This window comes from Aulonocara sp. 'chitande type north' Nkhata Bay, linkage group LG10 (assembly GCF_057382095.1).
Source record: "Aulonocara sp. 'chitande type north' Nkhata Bay isolate Kocher_YH1m ecotype deep benthic linkage group LG10, A_spYH_male_GT1.1, whole genome shotgun sequence".
NCBI classification, from domain to species: Eukaryota; Metazoa; Chordata; class Actinopteri; order Cichliformes; family Cichlidae; genus Aulonocara; species Aulonocara sp. 'chitande type north' Nkhata Bay.
In genome coordinates, this window is record NC_141353.1 from 28,256,794 (window position 1) to 28,270,598 (window position 13,805).

The 13,805-nt window shown below is 39.4% G+C and overlaps 1 protein-coding gene across 7 annotated transcripts in view; it reads right to left on the reverse strand.

Annotated features, from left to right (window-relative positions):
* Positions 1 to 13,805, reverse strand: part of ncam1a (neural cell adhesion molecule 1a) — a 274,256-nt gene that overhangs the window by 64,539 nt on the left and 195,912 nt on the right. For all 7 annotated transcript variants that reach the window (XM_086309417.1, XM_086309413.1, XM_086309416.1 and 4 more), the window contains exons 5-8: positions 10,272 to 10,409; positions 9,304 to 9,421; positions 6,940 to 7,100; positions 6,181 to 6,323 (exon numbers count right to left, since the gene is read on the reverse strand). In XM_086309417.1, coding sequence (XP_086165543.1) covers positions 6,181 to 6,323; positions 6,940 to 7,100; positions 9,304 to 9,421; positions 10,272 to 10,409 — 560 coding nt within the window. The remainder of the gene's footprint in view (positions 1 to 6,180; positions 6,324 to 6,939; positions 7,101 to 9,303; positions 9,422 to 10,271; positions 10,410 to 13,805) is intronic.

The following is a 13,805-nucleotide window of genomic DNA, read 5'->3' on the forward strand; positions in this document are numbered from 1 at the left end:
TCATAAAATATTCACATTTTGAGTAAAATAGGTAACAGAGGAATGAGGGATTAAAGGTGTAGCTACTTGTGGGAGAAAAGTTAAAAACGCATGAACGTGTATCCTCATTTTCTCAGATTACTTCTTGCTTAATCATATGTGATTCCAAAAATGCCAAATGGGAACAGCCAAATACTCAAAATGGGACTTAATAAACCAGTGGCTGACATCAGAGTGGTAAAGACCTTAGGCGCTCTTTTATAAACCATCTAAGATTTCTGCATTTGTATTAAATCGGTGATGCCATCTTGCAGTAATGTAACTAGAATTTAAAAAAAGATAGAATACCAAATGCAAATATCAAGGGTAGTTACCGATTTGCCTTTCAGGCAAACAGCCGTGATTTTTTACAAGATTTCTAGAAGCGGGACTTGGCACTGTTCTGATGTTGTTTATGAAAACTACAGATTGGATTCAGCTGAATAATTTCATTCAAAGCTTTATTTATTATAATTAAACAATTAAGACCAATGATGTCATAAATAGATTATATCCCTCTGTTGATGTATTAAAGGCTAGCTGAACATTTGGCATTGTCTAGTTCAAGGTTTTCTTGATGTGAAAATGACTGTTATGATGAGGGCCAGGCTTTCCAACTTGGCAATCAAGGAAGTAACAGAAATGGTCAAAATGCCAAACTCGAGCACATTTTCCTAGAGCTGCATGGGGCCAGTTATTAATTAATGTACTCTAATAAGAGAGAATTTGGAGGCACACTAAGGAAAACAAGGCACTGCAACTAATTATACAAGAACCACTACCGGCACCTAGGGACTTTGTTTCCTAATCAGCACATTTTCTCATCATGGCTTACAGTGGGGCAAAAAAGTATTTAGTCAGCCACCGATTGTGCAAGTTCCCCCACTTAAAACGATGACAGAGGTCAGTAATTTGCACCAGAGGTACACTTCAACTGTGAGAGACAGAATGTGAAAAAAAAATCCATGAATCCACATGGTAGGATTTGTAAAGAATTTATTCGTAAATCAGGGTGGAAAATAAGTATTTGGTCAATAACAAAAATACAACTCAATACTTTGTAACATAACCTTTGTTGGCAATAACAGAGGTCAAACGTTTACTATAGGTCTTTACCAGGTTTGCACACACAGTAGCTGGTATTTTGGCCCATTCTTCCATGCAGATCTTCTCGAGAGCAGTGATGTTTTGGGGCTGTCGCCGAGCAACACGGACTTTCAACTCCCGCCACAGATTTTCTATGGGGTTGAGGTCTGGAGACTGGCTAGGCCACTCCAGGACTTTCAAATGCTTCTTACGGAGCCACTCCTTTGTTGCCCGGGCAGTGTGTTTTGGATCATTGTCATATTGGAAGACCCAGCCTCGTTTCATCTCCAAAGTTCTCACTGATGGAAAGAGGTTTTGGCTCAAAATCTCACGATACATGGCCCCATTCATTCTGTCCTTAACACGGATCAGTCGTCCTGTCCCCTTGGCAGAAAAACAGCCCCATAGCATGATGTTTCCACCCCCATGCTTCACAGTAGGTATGGTGTTCTTGGGATGCAACTCAGTATTCTTCTTCCTCCAAACACGACGAGTTGAGTTTATACCAGAAAGTTCTACTTTGGTTTCATCTGACCACATGACATTCTCCCAATCCTCTGCTGTATCATCCATGTGCTCTCTGGCAAACTTCAGACGGGCCTGGACATGCACTGGCTTCAGCAGCGGAACACGTCTGGCACTGCGGGATTTGATTCCCTGCCGTTGTAGTGTGTTACTGATGGTGACCTTTGTTACTTTGGTCCCAGCTCTCTGCAGGTCATTCACCAGGTCCCCCCGTGTGGTTCTGGGATCTTTGCTCACCGTTCTCATGATCATTTTGACCCCACGGGATGAGATCTTGCGTGGAGCCCCAGATCGAGGGAGATTATCAGTGGTCTTGTATGTCTTCCATTTTCTGATGATTGCTCCCACAGTTGATTTTTTCACACCAAGCTGCTTGCCTATTGTAGATTCACTCTTCCCAGTCTGGTGCAGGTCTACAATACTTTTCCTGGTGTCCTTCCAAAGCTCTTTGGTCTTGGCCATGGCGGAGTTTGGAGTCTGACTGTTTGAGGCTGTGGACAGGTGTCTTTTATACAGATGATGAGTTCAAACAGGTGCCATTCATATAGGTAACGAGTGGGGGACAGAAAAGCTTCTTACAGAAGACGTTACAGGTCTGTGAGAGCCAGAGATTTTCCTTGTTTGAGGTGACCAAATACTTATTTTCCACCCTAATTTACGAATAAATTCTTTACAAATCCTACCATGTGGATTCATGGATTTTTTTTTCACATTCTGTCTCTCACAGTTGAAGTGTACCTCTGGTGCAAATTACTGACCTCTGTCATCATTTTAAGTGGGGGAACTTGCACAATCGGTGGCTGACTAAATACTTTTTTGCCCCACTGTATGTATCTTGATTAACTCATTCATGTAAGTACAGAACATTGACTTCCACCACTTATCCTCTATTAATATAAACTACGTACAGTTTCCTATCATGTGGTATAAACGTTCAAACCACAAAGACCTTCAGCTGAACTGAGATGATGTCTTAATCATACATTACACAATGACGCCATTAGCTGTGTTTTTCTCAAGCCAGTAATATTCAAAAGAAGAAGCCGAAGACAGAAAAATTCCTGTTCTGTCATTGCACATCATTATGAATATGTCTGTGCTCTCGTACCCTGGCTGGTATGAATGTAGAACTAGAATGTGAATGGAAGACAGAGTGTGGCAAACAGGAAAGTAATGATGAATGAAGATCCAATGAAAATTAGTGACAGCTATTACCAAATGATCAGCGGGATTTTCTGACTACAGCAACATTAAATCAAAATGTATCTGACAGTGATAGATAGGGAGGAGAGGGATGATGACAGCCTGTGAATAGAAGACATTCATTGGCAACTGTGAATACGACATGCAAGTCCTGTCTTGCAGGTGGAAGATTACATTCAGAAAGTCGCAATACAGTCACGGCTGCCGCAGCTGATTGGCAGTGATGAATTGCACAGTTAATAGGAAAATATGAGAATATTTTAACTGACTCAAATGTACAGACTGATCATTTTCCAGCACAACCGGAGTGGTGAACGGATAATTTGCACAAGTTTGCCATTAAGTCTAAAATAAAATCCGTCTCAGTTTAAGAACAACTTAACGAGATGTCTGCATTATAAGAACTGAATAAATAACACATTCTTCTTTAGTACAATGTTGTTCAGAAACAACAATATCCTACAGTTTTTTCCATTCTTAAAGACCTCATAGTTCCATATCCCCCCCCCCCCCATTATAACACTTTGCTCTTGGATTGAAGGCTTACTTCATAGGATATAAAAGTAGAGTGGGAGCTTCAGCTGCAGGCCCCTCGTCTGTCGAACCAGCTCCCAGCTTAAATTTTGGACACACACTGTGTAAACTTCTAAATTAAATTTAAAAAGTAAAGCTTAAAACGTTCCGTTTTTGATAAAGCTTAACTATTAGGACTCAAGTGTTTCTTGTTTGCATCTAATCATTAGTTATTATTAATCTCTGGCTCTCTTGCACAGTGTGTCTTTTGTCCCATGTCTCTCCCCAGTCGTAGCAGATGGCTGCCCCCTCCCTGAGCCTGGTTCTGGAGTTTTCTTCCTGCTAAAAATGAGTTTTTCCTTCCCACTGCCACTAAGTGCTCGCTCATATGGGGTCATCTGAATGCTGGAGCTTTCACTCTATTACTGTGGGGTAATAGATAAATAATGATAAAAAGCACCTTGAAGTGACTGTCGGGATTCGGTGCATTATAAATAAAACTGAATTGATTTAAATCATCCTGCTGCTGTAAATATAACTGCCACATTTGGTGCACAGTCTCACAATAATGTTATATTTTCTCCAATTAGCCGTCTGAATGCTTAAACAACTGTATCAACGATATTTACAATTATTAGTATAGAGAATGTTTACAATATGACTAGAAGAGAGTTTGTCAGACAGTCATTACCATGGTCTTTTTAGTTTTATATTATTCCACCAAAAATCAATAGTTCATTTCACAGAGATATATTTAATGTGAAAATGAGCTACATGGTAACTTTCAGACATAATTCATCACAATGCACCAGCTGACAGAGCATGTTAAATGAAGTAGGCCAGCATGGCCCAAAATACTGTGCAGCTGACTCTCTTATGCCCTGTGGGAAATAACAGGACAGGTGCTTTCATTGCATTTACAGTGTGTAGCTCCAAGAGTAGTTCTTCTATTGTTCTTACACACCTGTGTCATTTGAAGAACAACTGTGTCTGCTATGGCAGGACAACAAACACTGTTGAACTATTTTTGTGTGGGAACATATTTCACAGGAGTTACAATACCTCTCAACAGTCAAACAAAAAATGGACTCAGGGTTTTCATGCTAAATGCTGCTTGTAGTGACAGGGTACAGCTTATCTTATGCCTAATTAAATGCCAGCATATTGTTGGCAGGAACAAGTTTTATGCCAAATTGTGCTTTTTTCCTGTTATTCCACAGCAAATGTCCCGAGGCCAGCAACCAGTCTGCAACCCAGCTGTTCTGTGTATCAGGGAAATATGCAGTGTCCAACTTTAGTGCTTTTAGAAGTAATATAAACATGTGGCAGTATGTAACGCAAGCTGAATCACAAACCAGTGCATGAAATGTTTTTCCCGAATCCAAAAACCTGGTGGAGGCAGCGAGGTAATTATCTTAATACTGTTTACTGCATTCACAGAAAATTACCCCTCTGAAGTGACTAATCTGTTTGCTGCTAGCACCATGTGCATTGTCAGAATAGACCGTTAAGATGGATTTTTCAAAATTATACAATTTTAATGAGCTGATAAGAGCATAACAATAGACTTCGGATGAGACTCTCTCACTAGGCTGGCAACTGCCAGAATGCTGTGACCACTGCAATGGAGAAAATAAGGAAAGGAATGGTGTTCATAGCTTACACATCCTAAGAAGCCGTTTACCATATCCTATAAGCAAAGCTTTAATCCAGCGTTATCTCCAGTGCTCCTGAAGGACATGAAGAGGAAAAACTAGGATATACGCCAAAGCATGACAAAGATGCATAACCCTTATGTGGCTGCTTTACTCATATTGTGTTCATCCTGGGAAAAAAGTGCCCACTCGTTCCCAAAGTGGATTATCACAGTAGTTTGCCAGAGTGGCATAACTGGAATCACAACAATCTGATTCATAGCAATAATTAAGCTAATGCCAATTAAATCATTTTCACTTTGTTTTTTAAACTCTTGTTTGATTTCCTGTGAATTTTAAAAGAGCACTTTTTATAGTAAATTCACAAAAAAAGGAAAGAAATTTCCATTAAAAGCCAATGAATAAAAGATGTTGTAGCGTGTCAGATGCGCTGTTAAAAACATGTGGGGAGACATAAGAAGTCTGCACTCTCTCTCCTCTATCAGTCACAATGTAAATGTACAAAAGCATTAAAGCAACTCGGGCTGTATAAGACAAGGCTGTCAAAAGCTCAGAGAGATCGTGAAGCAACATCAAAACCTCATTGTGCAAAGTTCAAACTCATGTAACAATGAGAAATGTACGAAGCACTTTTAGCTGCATTCCCAGCACGTGGGTGGAGTTGAATAGCCAGCTGATTAGTTATTAATGCCATGAGATGAAAAGTGACGGAAGTGAAAATAATTGGTGGGATTTCAAGGCTGAATTTAAAAAAATGAAAGTCAGTGAATGGCTGACAAAATTCCTTAAAAATGTCCATGTGAGTTTTTGAAAATTGAAATTGAAGCCTTTTTCTGAAAATTGTATTTAATAACAGCTGCCAACAAATCTGGAGAGCATGTGCTGTATTGTATATTACAGTGCAGGTCATAATATGTAAGTGGTACAAATTATGTGGAGGCTCTGTTCTAGCTTTCATCCACTTTATCTTTTCTAAATGACATTTTTTTTTAATTTGTTGTTTGCCATGTTGTTCCTTAAGAGCAGAAATGTTTTAGGCAAATTTCTCAAACAACTGTAGTTTTATTTTTGGTACCTCTCTGTCATTAGCACCCCTTTTCCTAAAAACACTGGCTTTTTAAAACACTTCTATTAACTGGAAAAAAATGGTTTCTGGTGCATGACCACACAGCAACTCTACCTGTTCTCCTTCAGTGAAGACCTTGTTTCCAAAACTCCAGGAAATTGTAGGTGTTGGGTCACCGGAAGCCTGACATGTCAGGGTGACTTGATCATCAAACTCCGAAGCAGTTTGGTTACTCAAGTAGGTAATGTTGGGTTGGACTAGAAGCAGGACAGAAACTGTTATTAGAATTGGTTTTCTAGACACATAAATGTGGGTACCTTTGGTTTAAAGCTCCTTCTCCAACGAGAGTCAGCGGGGTAATTTCAAATATTTAATCTGTTTCTTTATTCTTTTTTAAACAGCTAATAGATGCTTGACATTTATCAACAGCTATTACCACTAATCCACCTGCCTTTTTTCTATTAACTGGGTTTGATAGTAGAGGTGGAAAAATTCTTAGGTTCAAATCACCACATAAACTCATCAGCTGCTGACAGATGAATATATGCGATCAAATGATCACGTCACTGTGAATGACACATTTGACATGGCCATTTGATCCATGGCTGATAGAGACGTTTCAGTATTACTGTGGCAAGGAATACAGAGTGGTTTCATACCCCACTGAGTTATAACAGAGCCACAGGACTACATAATTTCCTCATAAAGAGTTACTGCACTTTATGTTTCACAGCTGCGTAAGGATACGCTGCGTAAGAGTGTGCAGCAAAGTGCACAAAGTACAACAAAGAAATGTCAGAGATGATACAAAAAAACCAGCCGCCGTGTTCTTTATGCTAAGCAAACCATCAGCAAATGGAGTCATTTTCTTACCAAACACGCTTAGGCTGACTTCCTCCGCTTTCTCTCCCGCCTTGTTCTTGGCGATGCACGTGTAATCTCCTTCATCCACTTTGGTGACATGTTTTATTAACAATTCTGAACCATCCTCATTGAGGCTGTACTTATCGCCGTCTTCAAGGACAACGCCGTTACTGTAGCAAGGGGGAAAAAAGAGGAAAAGAGAAGTGTCCGCGTCACATGTATTTACTTGCACAACTTGAGGAGCCTACGAATAATTTTCTAAACTCACTGACAAAGAACTGTTGGGGTTTTATCTACTGAAGCAAGCAGCTCGCAGACAACAAAGCCTCGCAGACCAAAAAACGCTGTCCTGTGCTCAGTGCTTCTAAGAACACCTCCAACATTCAGATTCTGTTTGCCTTTGGTCTCCTTCAGCCTTGTTTTTAAGAAGGTCATACACCGATTGTATGATGACGATGCTTCTTTTAGATTTCAGAAAACACTCCTACTCTCAGGAGCCAAACTTTCACTTGAGGTTAGAATCTCTCTCTTTTTCTTTTTTCTTTTGTAGTGAATTAAGTGTTCGTAGACCTGGAGTAGCAGCATTGCTCCAGCAGCCAGACAGTGAATGACAGGCCTGTCAGCGACTAGAACAAATAGAGCTTTACCCCTATGTTTTTTTCACCGCCTCACACATCTATCCTCCCAACAACCTTCCTGTCCATCTTAACCCTCTTCTAGCCAGGGCCTGCTTCTTCCTCAGGATCACACATTAGATCTGCTGCATGAAAGACAGCTGTGAGCGGGATTTGAGTTCAGTCGTCTTATTTACTCATGCAGCAGCAATCATGCTTTGTCTAAAGGTTTCTCCTCACTGCTGCATTCAGACATGAATGATGCACCAAGAATATTAACGTGCACTGAGCAAACAGCTGCATGAAGAAAAAAAACACGTTCGGGCTGACGTCCTTGATTTCGTCTCCCGAAAGCATACATTTGCACAAGTCGGTGGTCGTCAAACAAAAATATCCTATTCCAGCACGCACATGCTTGGTGTATTGGTAAGTTAATGTTTAAAATCATTACTAACTCAGTAAACCTCCTCTTTAATCAACAGAACTTACTTAATTAAACACATTTCAGGTACCAATTTTTGAACTACTACCAATTAGCGGTTGCTAAGATGCATATGCACCTTGTTCTCACTTTGGTTTATTCTGCTTGTTGACCTATTCATAATCCCTATAAATATATATTAACAAGTGTCATGTAAAAATTAACTTTATCAAAAGCAAGCCTGCATGAAAGGAGTCAGGGACAGAAGAATAAAGGGGACTGACTGGTAAGCTATGAACAGCAAAGTCACAAATCTGGTCTGGTCACGCTACTGTATGCAGAGATGTATTATTTCCTTATTATTACTGTGTCCAGCAGCTGGAGAGCTGGAGAAAAAACAACAGAGATACCCCGACAGCTGCCTCGGGTAGCGCACATCCTGCTAAAGGGTAGCCTCGAACTTATAAAAATGTCCCCGTTAAATTGATGCTCCTTGCTGCACAAAAGATAAAAAACCCCGAGGTACTTTTTGATTAGGAATGTTTGTAACTAATTGAACTGACCTGTAAATATAAATTGCAGCCATTAGCGTAGCATAACAAATTCCTAATTGCCATGGAATGAAGTTTCAGGAAGACTAATTTTATGCAGATGTAGCTCCATCCTATCAACCCTTTATCTAGTAAGAGGCAAAAACACATGACTCATTTACCCTTTTACTGTGGATGTTATTACAAGGATTTTGATCATTGAGGTAAAAAGCCATCAGAATATCTCTCCATATCATTGTGTCATAAAATGGACAGTATATAAATCTCCCGCTCGCTAATGAATACTAATGAGTGTGACTTATAATGAGTTTCTATTGAAAAGCTGGAATTAATAAAAGCCCTCTATGTGCTTTAAGTACTAGTACACTGTATAGTGCATAGTTTGTCTTCCATTGCTCTGCTGCAAATATCATTCATCTCAGCTTAATCTTATCAGGCTGCTTTTACCTGCTTGGCAGATTGCCACTTAGGGGGGTGGGGGGGGGGTGGGGTGGGGGGTCATTTGTATTGACGTCAGTGTTTCTTTTTGGTTTGTCGTTGAAGTTTTGGACCTGAGAAGGATTACTGTGCACCAAGAATAACAGTTTGTAATTCATAATTATTCATTTCATTGCTCTAACTAATATTGCTTGTTTCGAGGTCAAGAACAAGAGGATCTGAAGATGAAAAAAAGAATAAATAAAATGCTTCATTTTTTGTGGAAGCTCAAAATTTCTCCTGACGTGATCCGGGGTAAATCTGAACTCTGCTCGTCACAACAGCCAGATAACAAGATTGAATGACGTACTGTGCCCAAGTCACGGTGGGTTCCGGGAAGCCATCTGCATCACAAGCCAGTAAAGCTGATTTACCAACGTCTGCTGTAGCGTTGACTTCTGGGTGCCTGACACGGATGCTGGGAAGCACTGAAAAAGATACAAGATTAATTTGAATTTCAAGTAACTAATGTGTATTTATAAATTATATTTAAAGAGGTTTAATCTAGATATGTAGATTCAAAACCTATAAATGATTTTATTACTTCTTTTTGCACATTCCATATAAAATTAACCAAACACTGAAAAAACGTTCACAAAAAAAAACAAAACCTTTTTGGTTTGACTTGTTTTAAACAACTACCGAACCCACATGGGGATAATGTAATTGTAGTAAAGTTTATCCAAAATGCACTTCAAGTTTCCTCCATTGAGTCGTGATAAAACAGACTGGATGTTTCAACATAGCTGAAATGAACATATTTCACACACATATAACGATATTTCCCATAGTTACACGTCTATTTCTTAATTTAGTCAAAGGGTTCGAAAATAAAAATGCAATTATCCCTGAAAATCTACAGAGTAGCTTTTAAGAAGTGATATTTCCTCAAGAAAATTGCCCAAAATCATTTTTTTAAATAGATTTTTCAAAATTCTTCATCCTGATAGTTAAAGGACTTTGATATTTAAAAGCAATTTGGGGATAATGTTGCTACTAAAGGTCAGAGCATCTGCAACATTTTCTGAGAAATCCACAAATTTAAAACCAATTTCTCGTCATTCTGGTCTGTAGTTGTTTGAATGTGTTTCTCTAAACCAGAAACTTGAAAAAGATGGCTAGATGATCTGACTAACTATCTAACTATCATTGGAGCAACAAAAAAGTTTTAAGGGTTTTAGAGCCATCTGGCTCATTACTGAACCCTGCTCTGTTAAGCCACACATTGAGAAACAGCAGGGCAGGCAGAGCATAGAAGGTGGTGTATACACTGCTTACCGTTAACAATGACCTTCATAGTCTTGAAGTCAATTTCTCCCCTGGCCATGACACGAGCCTCACAAGTGTAGTTGCCCTCATCTGTCTTTTTAATGCTGCGGATCTGCAGGTGGCCATTATCCATGATCTTAAATCGAACTACAAAAAAAGGAAAAAAGAACAAAGGTTCGAGATTGTGAAGATTACATTCTCAACAAAACAGTGGAACAAAAGAAACGTGATTTAATAAGTCTTCTATGAATTAAGAGATGATCAGTTGGGGCAAGATTGAGAAAATCCTTCCTGGTAATCAAATTATTAGATGAGAGAGCTTCATGACTCTCTGGCTACAGTAAACATATTTTATCAATGTTTTAATCAAACCCAGATCCTTGACAAACAGTTGCAGCTCTAATTAAACAATGCACAGTAACACAGCGAGCTGTCTTAACAGAAACCTGGTGTTATTTTTCACACATTATTGAGAAAAACTATCCAGCACTTATTAAAATCCACAATTTACACAGGGGACTCATTAATTTTAGTAATGACTGTTGCCTCAATCAAGTGACGTGTTCTTCCTATCAAGTTTAAGAGTTACACAGTTTACTGAACAAACAATTCCACCTCAGTGACTCCTACCACATCGCACCATCCATGGGAGTGAAACATTTACGTAGTGTACAAAAAATAAATGACTGAAATGTTGAAAAGCTTTTAAAGTTTAATCCAGGAGTCTAAAAGTTAAGAAGAAACAACGCTTTTGTTAAACAGCTCTTATTCAGGTCACCGTGACACATTTTACAAGGAAGAGTTGCTGTTGGGATTTTTAACTCTGCAGCTTGCAGCACAGGGTTAGGTCAGCGACTGCACTGAAGAAAATTGCATAAGCAGTTTTTAGTTTTCAGTGTTGGTTACAATTAGTGGCTTTTCCAGTGAAAAACACATTCCTTGACAAGAATCCAAGAACAAAGGCAGGCTTAGCACAACAGTGTGGTGACTCCAGGCTCTCCAGCGGTCACCGAGGGAGGGGTTACTTCAAGGTTAAAATAGTCCCCGGTTCAAGTGTGAAACAAAACCCAGACTCCTGTTTTATGTCCAGCTCCCACACTAGATCCTAGTTTTTCACTGAACTTGCTAAGCCATGGCTGTTTTGGACCAATTTGGTCAATGCTCCTCCCAAGAAGGAAGCTATTGCCAGATTAAATGATTACCAAATATTGTACATGAATTTAGGCCCTCCTCATATTTTTGGGCAGAAGAGACCAAATGCTGAAAAGCTCATAATTTCATTTTACACAGAAGACAGCTTGGATTCACAGCAGCTACATTAGATTAGATTTTTTTGGCAAAGTGTTCAGCAACACTTACAGTTTTATATGTTCGGTATGTGCACGCTCACAGTTTCCTCCACAGCCGAGCTAAACACCTTTGTTCTGTGTGCTTACTGGCAAAGCAGAAATGGTTCAAAACCCAGGACAAACAACAGATAAAGGGATTATAATACAAGAAGAGTTTGAAAAGTTTTTATAGTGTTTTTTGATATACTAATGTGACATATGGATAAAATAGATGTTCAATTACATCAAAGCTACATCTCTGATCGCCCGTGCGCAGTGAGAACGAGACCCAATTGTGTACATCAAACACCTCTAACTCCCGAAACACAAAATTCCTTTACTAAGAAAGAGTTAGAGGTTAAAAATGTTGTTAAAATGTATGTGTGTATTTATAAAGATAAGAGGATCCTGATAGCTGGGGGGGGAGGGTCTTTTTTTATGCGTTTCAGGATTTCCTGCTTCCAGTTTTTCTATTGTTGTGGGTTTATGATTATTATTATTGTTCTTGCCTCCCCACTGTTCCTCTGTAATGTGTTTACTATTAGTTGTCTCTTCTGTGTGATTAGGGTTGTTTCCTGCTTTACTTTAACAGTTAATTTTCTCTGGTGTTTCAATTCGGTTTTGAGCCTCTGTTTGTTTGATTTTTCTGCATTACTTTCATCTACATTTCCTTCCTTTGCCGTGTGTGTGATCCGCAATCGCTGTGCAGTGTATAAAGAGCCCTTTCCTTCTCTTTGTTGCATTGCCTGTGTTTTTTATGCTTCTTTTTCTCCTCTCGTGCTGTCTGTTTTCTTCTTTGGATTCATTCTCTGGCTTTTTTGGATTCCATCATTTTTCTTTTAAATCGTCTTTCATTATCTGTTGTTGTTTATATGAAAGCATAAGTGATTAAAGCTCGCTTTTTGTTTGAGATCTCTTTCTCGCGGGTCCTAGGTGTGGGTCCTTAAGTCTGCAATCCATACAAAATCAGAGTGAGACATGAGGAGCAATAGTAAGATCTCACCACCCTGAAAGACAGTGGTTCCCAAACTTTTTTTGCTAGGCCCCCCTTTGTTTTACAAGGAAAATGTATTTCATACCTCAAACATTTAGTAAACAATTAAGCAAATACAAGTAAACTGCAATAAATTACAGGTAGTAATAAACAACTCTTTTACGGTACGTCCACACCTACACGGGTGTTTTTAAAAACGCAGCTGTTTCTATGCGTTTGGACCTTTCGTCCACACGTAAACGGCGTTTCGAATCACTGAAAACGGAGATGTTTTTTTAAAAACTCCTTTTTGCGTTTACCTGTGGACGAGGAATACAGAGTTCGTCACGCAACGTCAAAGGTATGCGCCTTTTTTCACATCATGCTGTGCGCACGTTATTGTTTACATGAGATGAATTGCAGAATGGCAGATAGAGACAAAATATTGTTAATCTGACTATCTTCCGGTTTTACACGCTTACATATACACACGCAGTTACTGTCCCTCCATTTACAAAGGCAGATGCGTCACGGTGCAATTATTTTATATGTAGTTGTTTTTTTCCTCTGTAATAATATTCAACATTGCTATCAATACATTTTTCAAAAAAATGCCTCTCTGTGCAAAATGGGTTTAAAAACATAAACAACTGTGGGATACTGTTTGTCCGTGATCTAAACAGCCCAGCGCTGCTCCCGACGAAGGGAAAACCAATTCTGCAGGGGAGACCTACCTTGGCACTTGTGCAGGTGAAACCAAAGGGAAGATAAGCTTCACCATATTTTCTAGTCTTTGGCTTAGAATGAGGTTGGTTTGGAAACCTATTCAGCTATGCTTCACCTCCTGCTTTGCGTTTGTGTGGGCGCCCCATGCTAGCAGTGTCCACGCGTTTTTTTTTTTTTCCCTTTTCATACCACGCCCCCCCTGCAATGGCTCTGTGCCCCCCCTATGGGGCGGGCCCCACACTTTGGGAAGCTCTGCTGAAAGAGAAGGCATCAAATGTGTCAGGTATGACCTGAAGTCAGAACATGAGATGGAGGTGGTTTGCAAACTGTTTATGCACAGAGCACCAACGATGGTCAGACTTAAGCAACTTTTGCTTTTGTGGCTGAACTTTACTTCATCATTGCCGAAACAGATGCTATGATTACGATTTGCAAAGCAACAAAAAAAATCTGATTCTAAACTAGCAAATCTGGGTAGGTTTTATTACAGGGTTTTTTTGCTGTTATTGTTGTTAG